Raw genomic sequence first — 15,234 nt, forward strand, 5'->3', positions numbered from 1 at the left:
GCTGTTTAACACTCCCAGGTCAGCGTTTATACAGATGCCTAAAAGTCAGTGGCAGGGGAGCACTGATGGAGCTGGATGTGCTTTCAACTCCCTTCTCTGAGACCAGCTGCTCCTCCTCCAGCTGCTTCTCACAGACAGCTGGGCTGCTGCTTTGAAGACTTCTTTTTTCCTATTAAAGAGGCTAAATCAGGAGCTAGGAAGTTTCCAGTGCAGCTTTTTCTAAGCCACCCATGAAGAGCCGTTTGAGAAAGAGGAGGGCTCGGCCTGACTGGGTACGAGGGGCTGGAGTTGTCAAAGGCTTTCTAAGAATATTTCCTTTTGCGCGGGTCAATGAGGCTTTCACCGTAATTAGTCCAGCAGCTCAGTGCGTGATCCAGACCTGATGAGGAGGCATGCGGAGGGTATTGGTGCAGTTTCCCGTTAAGAGATTTGGTTTTATTGTGTTACATTCTGTGGCTTGTATTATACAGCAGGTCAGATAAGATAATCAAAATGGCCCCTTCTTAAATTAAAATTCTGAATTTCTGCCCTTCAGCCCCCAAATTCAGTGTTCCAATTGCTGCATTTCACCTAGCTGTGCATCATTAAATTAACTTCCCTTTAAAAATGCATGGAAGATCCATATACAACCCTACATTGGCCCAGGTTGACTTGAAAGACATATGAACTTTGCCTGACCTTTCTGTGAACATGGTCTGAGATTGTAAGGAAACATGACTCCAGGTGAGTTTCCTGTAATTTTGCGCTTTGTTATAAATGTTTTTGGTTTAACAATGGGATCTAAGAGAGAGCCATCCCTCCCATCCTGCTGCTTGAGCCTGCAAATACAGGTGAGCAACTTTGCCAAAGAAGCCAGTGGGATTACTCGCCGAAGCAGAATTACTCTGAAACTTTTTTGTAGATCAGACTATAGGTACAGCTCAAATGTGGAAAAGCTATATATGTAATGTACATTTTTTGTGTGTATATATACAGACAAACATCAGGCAGCAGCAGAGACCACAGGAAAAAAAAAGCAAAAAGCATATACTGTACAGAGCTGTGTTAAACATAAACTACTAAAATAATAAAGGGAAACTTTAAAAAAAGATTTGACAAGACAAGGAAACTGTTTCTTTGCTTGTTTCATTTAAATGAAGATGGTTAAAAGCATAACGTTTTGTTCAGAGTTATGAACATTTCAGAGTTAAGAACAACCTCCATTCCCGGGGTGTTCGTAACTCCGTGGTTCTACTGTAAAAGCAATTGACCTTCGTTATTAAGCATCATACAAATACAACACCTAACTTAGCTACATAGGCGAACATTTCATCGTGTAGACGAGCAGACTCACCCCAGCGGTGCCTCCTGCTGGGGACGCCTGGGAATTAGCTTGTTCCAGCTCTGGAGCGCCCTCTGCAGGCCGGTGATCTGCCTATCTTCTGGCTCCCATGTCCTTCCCTGGACCTGGTGCCCTTTTACCTGGGGTGCTGCCCCCTGGCAGTAACCCCTTTCTCTTGGGGTCTCCCCTCCCCAGGGAACCCCCACCCACTATGCCCACCTCGCCTCTGTATCAGGCTAGTGCCAGTCATTGTCTAGCCCCACACCCTGGGGCAGACTGCGGTATCAGCCACTGATCACTGGCAAGATTGGGTTTGGACCTGCTGCCTTGGCCTACCCCTGGGCTGCCCTCTGCAACTCCAGTACATGTTGGCCTTATGCTAGGCCGCAGCCTGGGGCTTTCCAGGCTGGAGTTCCCCAGCTCCTCTGCCTTTCCCCAGCCCTGCTTCACTCAGGTACCTTATGTCCAGCTCCCTGCAGCCAGGCCCATCTCCCTCTATAGCTAGAGAGAGACTGTTTGGGCTTCTGGCTCACAACCTCTTATAGGGGCCAGCTGGGCCTGATTGCGGCATGGCCACAGCTGAGCCTACTTTCTCCAGTCAACCCAGGCTTCTTGCCCCAACCACAGCCCTCTCCTGGGCTGTTTTAAGCCCTTCAGGGCAAGAGCAGGGGACCACCTTGCTACACATCAGTAACTGGGGGAAAAATGCCTTTTAAGTGATGCTAGAATGATTCTGCCTTTTCCACTGCCTATCCCTCAGACAGTACTTTACAATATGTTTCAGTCAGTTATTGGAAACAGCACTTGTTTAAATTTGCCCTGCGTCGCCAGCATTTTAAACACTGTAAAACAACATCAGTAGCCAAAATCAAATGCTTATCGGTCTTCCCCAAATTTTAGGAATATAATATTTTCCATCGCAGATCACATCACCAGTTACTCTCTTATTCTTCATGGAAAAGCAAAACTGGAATTCTAGTCACAAAGAATATAGAGCGAACCATACCCAATTTTTGCCCAGTCCCTTGTAAATACTCAGACATCACTGTCATGGACATATTAGAAGTGGATACTGTGTTCAGAAGAGAAAAACTTTAGCCTGACAACTGGCGTAGAAAAACCTTGAGATACACAAATTGGTAGAAGGATTTGACTGGGACAGATTTAAGTGATGAGACGGCCAGATCACTTATATTGTCTTTGGATAGCAAAAAAGATACAAGAGACCCCTAGCGTGGCTATTAGTATAATTAAAGATCGGTCAGTCCAGGAGAGGAATGTCAGTCTGGGGTACTCAGTGTCCGAAGGCACTTCCACTAGTATTATACGTAATGTTCTCCTGGAGTTTTGTGCAGCTTCATCTATTGCTGAATTTGGGAGGTGGGTTTGGTAGGCTTTTGTATCTAGATCATAGAATCATAGCAGATTAGCGTTGGAAGAGACCTCAGGAGGTCATCTAGTCAACCGCCTGCTCACAGTAGGACCAACCTCAACGAAATCATCCCAGCCAGGGCTTTGCCAAGCCTGACCTTAAAAACCTCTAAGGAAGGAGATTCCACCACCTCCCTAGTGAACCCATTCCAGTGCTTCACCACCCTCCTAGTGAAAAAGTTTTTCCTAATATCCAACCTAGACCTCCTCCACTGCAACTTGAGACCATTGCTCCGTATTCTGTCATCTGCTGCCACTGAGAACAGTCTAGATCCATCCTCTTTGGAACCCCCTTTCAGGTCGTTGAAAGCAGCTATCAAATCCCCCTTCATTCTTCTCTTCTGCAGACTAAACAATCCCAGTTCCCTCAGCCTCTCCTCATAAGTCATGTGCTCCAGCCCCCTAATCATTTTTGTTGCCCTCCGCTGGACTCTTTCCAATTTTTCCACATCCTTCTTGTAGTGTGGGGCCCAAAACTGGACACAGTACTCCAGATGAGACCTCACCAATGTCGAATAGAGGGGATGATCACATTCCTCAATCTGCTGGCAATGCCCTTACTTATACAGCCCAAAATGCTATTAGCCTTCTTGGCAACAAGGGCCCACTGCTGACTCATATCCAGCTTCTCGTCCACTGTAACCCCTAGGTCCTTTTCTGCAGATAGATCTGCTAGCTATTACTATCAGGTATTGCTGTTGGAGGCCCACTTGTCTGGGCTGATATAGGGAGACATTGATGAAAAATAATTTTCCATCTGTTGATTTGTTTTTTCTGAGTCCTCCTATACCAGCCAAGACATCTCACCAGGGTTTACTCCGTATTAAGGCTTGGGGATAATTCTCCATTTTAGGGGCATATATTGTTGATATAAGGTTCCTACTAGATAAACCAGCTGAAAAGTGACCTCTAAGAGAAGTGGTATCACACTTCTTATTTCTTCCTATCTCAGCCTACTGGGAGACAGGAGCAAATACTCTTGCCTGGGCTGGTATTGAAGAACTTGGAGAAACCAAATTAAAAGGGAAGAGTTGCCACTCATGACCACAAAATCTAAATAAGTTCATTGAATGGGATATTATCGCATTAGAAAAGCCTACTACAGTCTGGGACTGCCTTGATACAGAACGTACAGTGAAAAGCAGTTACCTGGTAAAAAAACAAACAAAAAAAAAACTTGCTGGCATTCTGCTTGTCATCTAGAGATCCTTAAAATCTTCCAGGTTATAATCATTATGATGCAATGGTATTTAGACTCACAAACATATAAAACATTCATATAACTTCTGTTGTAACACCAGAATGTCCGTCTCCCAAGGATAATTATTTGAGAGAGTGAAGTGTACTTCCTTTGCAATTTCTCCTTAAATGTTTTTCCAGAGAGGTGAGAATTCTGAAATGTGGGAACAAATAATGCAAATGAGCCAGACAGGCATATAAGTCCTATCGTGCAAGGGAATAAGTTTCCTCCTGGCTGTTAATACCTCCAGTGGAAGTTTTATACTATGCCATTTTATCCTAAAACAGCTGAGGAGTCGTCATATCTTTTCAAAAGTCCTCGCCTAGATTCTACTGCAAGCTCTGGCCTGTTGTAATCATTGTTTTTTCCTTCCTGTCTGTGTCCTTTATAATGGTTGAATACATATTTAATAGTGGTTGTTGCCATGGAACTAAGCAGACTGAGCCCTCTGACCCCAAACAATGTTAACTCTTTAGAGTTGTACAGGGATGGGGTCATGTTAACACATTTGACTCCCTGGGCCTATTTATGACTTTGAAATTAACACAAGAGATCTCCATCCTAACTGTGGTGTTCATCATTGATTTTTGCCTTTTTTTTTTTATTGCAACCTACAACTGTTATTACCTGTAAAGATAAAATAAATAATGAATGAGTGTTCTGAGCTGGTTGTTTCTTCCAATCAATAGGTATAGTTGGATCATGCTGAGTTTGAGGCTCATTATTTAAAGAGCTTTTGCCTTTTTTAAACAAAGAAACTTTTACTTAAAAGGCAAATATCTCATGAGAGTAAATACCCCATATTTTCCCCAATGTGGGCATTATCTGGGGTGGAGAGTAGAAATTCTTAACTTAAACTTGTGGACTTTTCCATGGCTTTCTTCCATGAGGAGTGAGGGTCTTCTTTCATGCAGAAGTTTACACACACACACACACACACACACACACACACACACACACACACACACACACACACACACACACACGGTGCAAATTACTATTCACACTGTGGACAACAAGGCATTTGGTCGAGGGGAAGGGACGTTGGAATCTCAGATAGCCCCAATCACCTCTTCTTACCTACCCAAGGTTGCTGGGGGAATGAAAGTGGATGGAGGATGAGGGCCTTACCTTGTTGACCTGAATACGCAGATCACAAAGTTGTTGCAATAACATGACCAAATACTTTCTGTCTGCCCCTACTTGGAGAGATGCTCTGACAACTATACCATCAGAATCTATTGTAAACTCTCTCCCGATTAGATCTTTGCAGAGACTAGCAATTCCATTTTGTGGAGGATTTCAGAATTTCAAAACTTAGTTACTTTCTGATTTGGAGCAAAAGCCAAAACATTCAAAATTCTTTGTAAAACAGAATCTGAAAACTGTTTAGAAACACTGGAGTGTTTTACTTCAATATGAAATTCCACCTAGCAGGCGGAAGAGGAGCCTGATGCATAAGAGCTCTGGGAGTGCCAGCTGAGTTGGGAACCTCAGAACTTGGGAGCCAGCATTCCCAGAGCTTCCACACTCACAGCTCCTCATCAGCCCACCGGGTAGGACGTCAGTGACTGTGAGACTGGAATTCTGGGCTCCCCAGCAACCCGCCAGGTGAACTGTTGAGAAGCTGGGCAAATGAACTGGCAGGAATGTGTCTGCATTCTCTAATATATATATATATATAATATATGAGACTAATCGATTAAGGTGGGCTATTATCAGCAGGAGAAAAAAAACGGTTGTATTATCTCCTTATAATAGCCCACTTAATCGATTAGTTTCATTAGAGTTGGCATGGCAACACCCATTTTTTCATGTTCTCTGTGTGTGTGTGTATATATATATCTTCCTACTGTATTTTCCACTGCATGCATCTGATGAAGTGGGCTTTAGCCCAGGAAAGCTAATGCTCAAATAAATGTGTTAGTCTCTAAGGTGCCACAAGTACTCCTGTTCCTTCTGCTGATACAGACTAACACGGCTGCCACTCTGAAACCTGAATAGTTGAGGGGTTTCTGGGTAGCTCTACTCACTATACTGAATATGGCCTTGCCTGCAGCTGTATAGCATAGCTACCTGTCTAACCGCTATAAGTTTTCTGTACGCATAATACACTAATAGGGAGAGGCTGGAAACGAGACTGGGATAAGGATGTAGGGATATTGCTGTTTTAGAAGCTTTACATTCTTCTGAACACTTAATGGGGCACTCCTCAGCTGGTTTCAGGCTGTACAGCTCCGTGGACGTCACGGCACCAGCTGAGGATCTAGCCCAGTTCATCTCTAGCCCAGGGATTCTCAAACGTCATTACATCACAACCCCCTTCTGACAACACACATTACTACAGGACCCTGGGTGGGGGTACTGAAGCCTGAGCTCGCCCAAGCCCCTCCACCCCGGCGGGGGGGCCAGAGCCGAAGCCCAAGGGCTTCAGCCACTGGCAGGGGGCCTGTAACCTGAGTCCTGCTGCCCGAGGCTGAAGCACTCAGGCTTTGGCGTTAGCCCTGGGCCCCAGCAAGTCTAAGCCAGCCTCGCAACCCCATTAAAAGGGGGTCCCGACCCACAGTGTGAGAACTGCTGCTGTAGTCTATTGATGAAGGTCTAAACCTAGCTGCCAGAGGTGGTGGAACTGGAGGGCCACAAAAGATGGAAAGGGACAGGGCATGCACACACTGGAGGAGGACGGGGGCTTGGGATCATGGACGTGCAGATCCGTCTGTGCTCTGTCTGTTCAGTTGAGCACCTTTGTAGAGGTGGCTGTCCCAGAGTTAACGTCTGCAACTTCAACATACTATGAACAAAATTCTTCTGCTTTGCATGACTGTCTCTGCCCATGTATTTTCCTTCACACCAGTGATGTTTTTCCCTCCCTATGACTTTCAAGATGCTTACAATCATTGTAAAAAGTTCCATCTTGCTGATTGTTACACAGGCATGAAGTACAACAGCTGAATACCATCATCTGTAACAAAAGTTATCTAAAACTGGTATGCTGCAAGGTTTAGTTTCATTTAAAGTATGCTGGTTATGTGTTGTCTTTAAGCTGCAGGCAGTTAGCAATGCCCTATCATTGAAGGTGCAGTTCCTATTTGGGTGGGTAGTGGTAGTCATTTTCAGTTTACATCATACCTGGGTTAAATGCCAACACTTTGAAGGTTATTGGGATCTCTGCAAAATAAGCTAAAATCACTGAAGAATCTAGTAACAATATGTTTTGATCAGATGCTGTCAATAGATAGTAACATTTTAAATAACAAAACACACTCAGTAAAGATTTATCTCCAGTAGCAATTTTCTGTCTAAATGATATTTTTCAGTGGGAAATGCAGGTTCAGCAAAATTGAAAAATTCTGTGGGAAAAATGAAATGAAATATTTGTTTTTGTTTGGGGTCATTTTGAACTGAAACATTTATAGTCATCAACTCAAACTGAAGCAGTTTATTGTCAAATGACATCTGCCTAAGCTGCCACATTGCCTGATGGGAGTTGTAGTTTAGGTGTCTCATATCCTCATTCTTATTTTCATCAGAGCAAAAGCAAAGGTTGAAATATCAAAATTTCCCATCAGACCACAGTTCCAATTTTCACTCAGCACTATTCCACAGTAAACTTGTAGCATTAACACAGCAAGTCTTTTATTTATTAACATTGAACAATTTGAAATGTGCCATATAGTGCAGCGTAATCCTACCTGATGAAAATGTCCATCCTAGGGTTGCTGCATTGCAGGCCTTTAATGGGTGCAGCCACAGCCAGTTTCTACTGCAAATTCCTTGACGGAAGGCTGCTTTGCAGTCCATTAAACGGCTCACTTGGAGAGGTTTGGTTTATTTTGAGAGGTTTTACATTTTACTTCATCCTTTACAGACAGGAAATTTAACACGGGATGAAATCTGCCTTGGGACTTTTGGAAAACACCAATAAAAAAAAAAAAAAAGAAAGCAGAGGGTCAGAGAGAGAGAGAGAGTTTAATCATTCTCTTGAGAAATAGGAGTGATCTGTAACTTTCTGTGCTCTATAGACTGTACACTATTTTATCACACCATTCAAAGCCTCTTGTACTACGTGGTTTCAAACACAGCCGCAGAGATCTTCGTTTCTCAACAGGCAGTTCCTTGAATGAAAGTTCTACCCCATTAATACCCGTCGTGCAGAAGGAAAGCTTCATACGAGAGAGCAGTTTCTCTGTAGGGAGTCTTGACGGGTTTGGAATGAGCAAGCTAGGTTTCATGCAATATGTAATAAGTGTACCTAGGGCTGGCTCTGAAAGTAAGACCTATTAGACAGTCCTTTTAATAGCGATATGTAGATTTCTCGTGTGTTTCTGGAGTAGGAGCCTTTCAGGGTTTCTCCTCTTTCTTGGTCTAAAAGGAGCATAACAATGACACATAGCTTTTAAGAGTTTTCTCTAAAACTGTGCTTATCTACCACCAAATGTCTTCCCCTTTCATATTCCGATTTCTCTGATCTAGAGAGCCACTCAGAAAGTTCTGGCTAGACTAGGACAGAAACTAGATTTTCTTTTCCTGGGAAATTCTACCATTTCATTTTTTTTTTTTGTTCCAGGAAGGAATAAAAACCATAAGATTTTAAAATTTTGTGCAAAAAAACCCAACGTATAAAAATAAATATTTTTGTTTTGATTTTGATCATTGTAAATTGTTTTAATGTTTTATATAAAAACAATTCATTTGATTTCTAAAAGTCATTTTGAAACAAAACATTCCATTCTGATAATGTCAGAACGGAATGTATTCAAATAAAATTTTGTCAAAATCAACCCATTTTTTTCAGAAAGTATTGATTTTGAAAAAAAAAATTCTGTCTTACAATTAGAAAACCTGCGAAAGGCAAGTACAAATTTAAGGCATATCAGTTTTTCCATATTTTGTATTCCATTAGAGTCAAAAGTCTGACAAAGTGCTAAATTGCAAATCTAAATAGCTTTAAATAGTATTTTGGACCAGGCATGGAAAAATGACCAGGCATCTGCTAACTGGAGAAGTAAACTAACTAAACAGGTAGATGGAAAAGACAAGGACAGGACTGCTCACTTTGTTTCCTGGAGGCAACAACCTTGTGAGAACTGTACCAAATTATCTCATGTCCCCTTCAGCCACTGCAAAGGAAGAGGGTGCTGAGTTTTGTACCAGAGTATCATCCCTATTCTGTTCTGTTCAGGTTCTTATACCATGCTTCTCACTGTAGTCCTGGCACCCTGCAAGGAGGCTCACCCTCTGGGAATACAAAAATCAAGGTAGTAGGTTTTTCAGACAATCTGATCTCCATCCATGTCCAACTTTTTGTCTCTTCTCTAAGTTCATGGTCCATTAACTGGTGTACGTCTCCATCACTCTGGAGGGCCCTTATTCTCCATTGCAATCCACCCTTGGTATGTCACGTGAAAGAATAATTCCTGTTGTGTCTCCTCCTGTCCTTTAAAGAACACTGTAGCTGTCTGCAAAATTAAGTTTTATCTCTGCTAATGGACATCAACTATAAAACATTACAATACAGTACTCTGGATGTTACTTTTTTTAAATAAATGTTCCCATTGATGGTTATCCACCTCTAATCTCGTGGACACGTGGTAGATTTGCCGTATTGTAACCCTTTCGGGGATGTGTTATCGTTATTTGCCATACTTATCTTGTTTCATAGTTTACCTTCTCTAATAATCTGTCTCCTATAGATCCTCCTGCGGTGGAACCAACATTTCTGGAGATTCGACAGGGCCAGGGTCGAAGCATCACTATGAGTTGCCGGGTGCTGAGAGCGTATCCAACTCGGGTTCTGACGTATGAGTGGAGACTGGGCAACAAGTTGCTGCGGACTGGTCAGTTTGACGCTCATGATTCTACAGAGTACATAGTGAGCAGCCTTTCCAGGGACAGTTATGGGATTTACAATTGTAACATCATCAATGAAGCCGGGGCGGGCCGATGCAGCTTCCTCGTTACAGGTAAGCTTTCCAAGGTGCCGGCAATGTGTTTTCCTGCAAATTGGTGTTTTCTACCAGAAAGAATGAGAACAAAAGCATTTTGAGTATCCATGCATGTCCTACAGTAATACACTGCTGCTCCAGTGAGTTTATTTTTAACATAAGGTTTGCATCTCTGGTAACACACGTTAGGTGACTTAATGCCTAATGCATGAATTAAAGCAAGGTTGGTAATGAAGTAGGTTATTAAGCCTGTTTCATTGGTGCAAGGGCAAAAATTGCTGCCACTGGTCTTAAGATACAAATCAAATATCCTTCATTATGTCTGCATACAGTTGTGGTCGAGATTGTGACATAAGGCATTGCTGGGAGAGCAAACAGATGGCAAACTTTACAATCAACCCTGACTTTCTCATTGGCTTAAGATAGGTTAAAAGACCAAAACTCACAATTCAAGACACTCTTGTACAGTGAGGGTTGGAAATCTGGATCTCTCATTAAAAGACATAAAGAGAGAGTTTATGATTCAGCAATGCAGTACCACAAAGTCAGGTGTGATTTACGGTCTCAGCTTTAGTCTAACTGTATCACATAATTAATGTACTAAACTTAAATTTGAGTTTATAACATGCCTTTAATATTCAGCCTCAACGGTAGGATGGGGCTGTAAAGCATTTATCAGAAATACAAGTCTTGTTTCTTTTTCAGTTGGAATTGTATTGCTATTGTAAGTATTCGTCCTCTTCGAGGGCCTGATCCCCGTATGACCTCATGGCCTAGTTCATGTTGGCAGTTAGCACTATGCCTGGCAGTAAATACTTACAGGATTGTGCCCATAATGAAGTGATCATTGCATATTGTTGTTAAACCTACCTCGCAAATCTTAAAAATAAAGAAGTGATGAGATTTATCTCCAAATTCAGCCCCCTTAGTCAACAGATGTGGAATATGGTGATAGAAGAAATCAAGACCAAGAAGACTGCAAAGCGTTTAAAGAAATTTTGTTTTTTTCTTTTAACAAGTGCTGCCTGACATCTTTTTCTTAATGTTGGCACCATGGATCTCAACATGCCATGCAAACATGACTAGGTGAATGTTTCAATGAATGATGTCTGTGGTCCTTGGTGTCAAGTATCAGAGGGTTAGCCGTGTTAGTCTGGATCTGTAAAAGCAGCAAAGAATCCTGTGGCACCTTATAGACTAACAGACATTTTGGAGCATGAGCTTTCGTGGGTGAATACCCACTTCGTTGGATGCTTATACCTGCCCCTGGAAATTTCCACTACATGCATCTGACGAAGCGGGTATTCACCCATGAAAGCTCATGCTCCAAAACATCTGTTAGTCTATAAGGTGCCACAGGATTCTTTGCTGCTTTTGTGGTCCTTGGTAAAATTTAATCAAGCTTTAGGTTGGCCTGTCTATTTTGATCCTAAGTGAAGGCAGTTGTTATCAGCGACCCTATGTTTTTGCAATGACTGTGGTTCCCAAGCATTGGTGTTTAATCCACAGGGTGGCTTGGAAGGAAACGCGAGAAAAAGTCCATTTCCTCGAATGAGTCAATGAAATCCAATTTATTGTTCATCATTCTTTGGACCCAGGACTGTGGAAAGCTATTCTAAGGCAATTATTTTGCTGAGATTGGGGTAATCTGTGTAGCCTCGGTGTGATTTATTACTGTGACAAAACAAGGAACCTAACTGAAATTAGTAACGAAAGAGTTTTATGATGTACTCAATCCCCATCCCACCGTGTGCCACATCACTTTTTTATCTGTACCATTATGTGTGTTTAGCTCTTATTTTCCTGCTTTTAATAACAATATAACCTCTTCTGATGTGACCTCTATGCTTTTCTCAGTCTTTCAGGTTAAAGGCTGCATGTTCATGGTTGGTAAATATGCCTTTTAGAGGTGTGCGGTCAAAACCCTACTCTCACGTTAAGAGACACATTGAAGCCAAGGGGACATATTCTGCTTCTAGATCTGAACAAGGCACATGAAGGGTTGGAGAGAAAGAAAGTGGGGAAAGGGTTGAAGAAATGACTGAACCCGATAGATTTTTTTACAGAGCGTGAATACAGAGAAATTAGCTCACATCTTACAGCAAAACCCCATTGTTTTTTAAACTACTGCAAGAATCTGACAGCAGCAGGGTGCTTTTCTCTCAGAGTCAGCTTGAACAATGATAAATCAGACGAGTCTATTTCTATTCTATTTTATTTTTAAATTCTCATGCGGTAACACAATGCCGCAATGTTTGAGTTGCAAAGTCTGCAGAGGAAAATGCATGCACTTAGGGGAAAAAACTTACAGAATTAAAAATGTATGTGGAAATATTCATATTGGTCTTAGAATTTGTAAAATTCAATTTTACTGAACTTATATTTTTGTGCCAAATTTGAGAAAAACAAACAAAAAACAAATGATATGGAAAACAAAAAAATAATTACTCCAGTTTCACCAGTCTGAGTCAAATATGACCTCAGTGTCCTTAGAAAAATCACAAATCGTGCAAAATGAAGATAAATTTTAACATTCACAAATGAAAATATTCTATATGTATCTCAAAGTCTGACATCACGCAGCATAAGTGAAGATCAATGGAAAGCAATTTTCAGACATTATGTGGTGCAATTAAGATTCAGCAGAGACTGAAAGAAAATTGACAAAATGCTTGAATGCAGAAAAATGACATGAATATTTGTTATAAACAGATAGCTAAGGGTTAATGTCTTTTTTACCTGGAAAGAAGTAACCTGAAACACCTGACCAGAGGACCAATCAGGAAACAAGACTTTTTCAAATTTGGGTGGAGGGAAGTTTGTGTCTGAGTTCTTTGTCTTCTGCCTGTACGCTCTCTCGGCTATGAGAGGATTTCTATCTCCTGCCTTTCTAATTTTTTGTTTCCCAGTTGTAAGTACAAAAGATCAGATAGTGATTTATATGTTTTTTTTGTATTTACATGTGTGTAGTTGCTGGAATGTGTTAAATTGTATTTTTTTTGAATAAGGCTGTTTATTTATATTTTTTTAAGCAATTGACCCTATATTTTTTACCTTAATACAGAGAGACCATCTTTATGTATTTTTTTTATAAAGCTTTTTTTTAAGACCTGTTGGAGTTTTTTTTTAGTGGGGAACTTCAGGGAATTGAGTCTGTACTCACCAGGGAATTGGTGGGAGGAAGAAGTCAGGGGGAAATCTGTGTGTGTTAGATTTACTAGCCTGACTTTGCATACCCTCTGGGTGAAGAGGGAAGTACTTAATGCTCACCCCATTAGAACCTCACCCTACCGGGTGTCTCCTCATCCCACCGCTGCCACCATGTCATAACCTAGTCCCAGATTTGGACCTTAGCGTCCAAAATATGGGGGTTAGCATGAAAACCTCCAAGCTTAGTTACCAGCTTGGACCTGGTAAAGCTGCCACCACCCAAAAAATTAGAGTGTTTTGGGGCACTCTGGTCCCCCAAAAAACCTTCCCTGGGGACCCCAAGACCCAAATTCCTTGAGTCTCACAACAAAGGGAAATAAACCATTTCCCTTCCCCCCTCCAGGTGTTTCCTCCCTGGGTTCCTGGAGAGATACACAGAAGCAAGCTCCGTGAATCTAAACAGAGGGAGTCCACCCTCTCTATTTCCAGTCCTGGAAACAGAAGTACTTCCCTCTTCACCCAGAGGGTATGCAAAGTCAGGCTAGTAAATCTAACACACACAGATTTCCCCCTGACTTCTTCCTCCCACCAATTCCCTGGTGAGCACAGACTCAATTCCCTGGAGTTCCCCACTAAAGAAAAACTCCAACAGGTCTTAAAAGAAAGTTTTATAAGAAAAAAAAATACATAAAAATGGTCTCTCTGTATTAAGGTGACAAATACAGGGTCAATTGCTTAAAAAAATATGAATAAACAGCCTTATTCAAAAAGAATACAATTTAACACATTCCAGCAACTACACACATGTAAATACAAAAAAACCATATAAATCACTATCTGATCTTTTGTACTTACAACTGGGAAACAGAAGATTAGAAAGGCAGGAGATAGAAATCCTCTCATAGCCGAGAGAGCGTACAGGCAGAAGACAAAGAACTCAGACACAAACTTCCCTCCACCCAGATTTGAAAAAGTCTTGTTTCCTGATTGGTCCTCTGGTCATGTGTTTCAGGTTACTTCTTTCCAGGTGAAAGAGACATTAACCCTTAGCTATCTGTTTATGACAATATTGCTGACTGTATATGAGCCCTCATGCATGTGGAAGAACTGTCTGATTGCTCAGTTATGAAGTGTAATCAGCAGATGAGAATTACTGCATGTGGCTCCATGGAACATGTGTGGGATGAGGTAAATGGCAGGCTTCTTGATGTAAGGCCCTATTCAGAAGACTTTGTTCAACTCTCATTAAATTCAGTAGGAGATATTTTTCTGTGTGTACAAGATCTCCGGAACTGTGTCCTAAGACTCTGTTCCTGACTACAGTGTCTGTCCAGGATAGCCAGGTTGAGCATTAGACAAATGCACTGGAGGTGTCATGACAAGGACACCTTCCCTTCCACTGTCCTAAGGCTGCTGAGATGCTCCAGAACCCAGTGGCAGGAGAAGATTCCAGAAGGGACCATTGTGATCATCAGGTGTAGCACAGGCCAGAGAACTCCCGCCCCCCCCTCCAAAAAATTCCTAGAGCAAATCTTTGCAAGAAATATCTAGTCATGATTTAAAAATTGCCAGTAATACAGAATCCACCGCAGCGCTCTTTAAATTATTTCAATGGTTAATTACGCTCATTGTTACAAATGTACACCTTATTTGCATTCTGAATTTGCTAGCTTCAACTTCCAGTCACTAGATTGTGTTACACCTTTAATTGCTAGACTGAAGAGCCTGTTGTCAAATATTTGTTCCTCATGTAGGGCCTGTGAGCAAACCACCCCTTAACTTCCTTTTTGTTAAGGTAAGTAGATTGACCTCCTTGAGTCTATCACTATAAGACATGTTTTCTAATCCTTTAGTCATTCTCATGGCTCTTCTCCAAACCTTCTCTAATTTATCAGCATCCTTTCTAAAACTGCTAACACAAGAAGTGGGCACAGTATTCCAGCAGCAGTAACACCAGTGCCAAGTACAGAGATAATAGAAACTTCGTCTGCCTACTCAAGATTCCCGTTTATACATCCAAGGATCGCGTTAGCCCTTTGGGCTACAGTGTTGCAGTGGAAGCTCATGTTCAGTTAATTATCCACCTTTACCCACAAATTGTTTTCAGAGTCATTCTTCCCAGGATAGAGTCCCCCATCCAGTATGTA

At 41.7% G+C, this 15,234-nt stretch overlaps 1 protein-coding gene across 2 annotated transcripts in view; it reads left to right on the top strand.

Moving 5' to 3' along the window:
- MDGA2 (MAM domain containing glycosylphosphatidylinositol anchor 2) overlaps nucleotides 1-15,234 on the top strand; it is a 661,668-nt gene that overhangs the window by 498,614 nt on the left and 147,820 nt on the right. For both annotated transcript variants that reach the window (XM_050954596.1, XM_050954598.1), the window contains exon 9: nucleotides 9,686-9,955. In XM_050954596.1, the coding sequence (XP_050810553.1) occupies nucleotides 9,686-9,955 (270 nt within the window). The remainder of the gene's footprint in view (nucleotides 1-9,685; nucleotides 9,956-15,234) is intronic.

This window comes from Gopherus flavomarginatus, chromosome 5, assembly GCF_025201925.1.
Source record: "Gopherus flavomarginatus isolate rGopFla2 chromosome 5, rGopFla2.mat.asm, whole genome shotgun sequence".
Lineage (NCBI taxonomy): Eukaryota > Metazoa > Chordata > Testudines > Testudinidae > Gopherus > Gopherus flavomarginatus.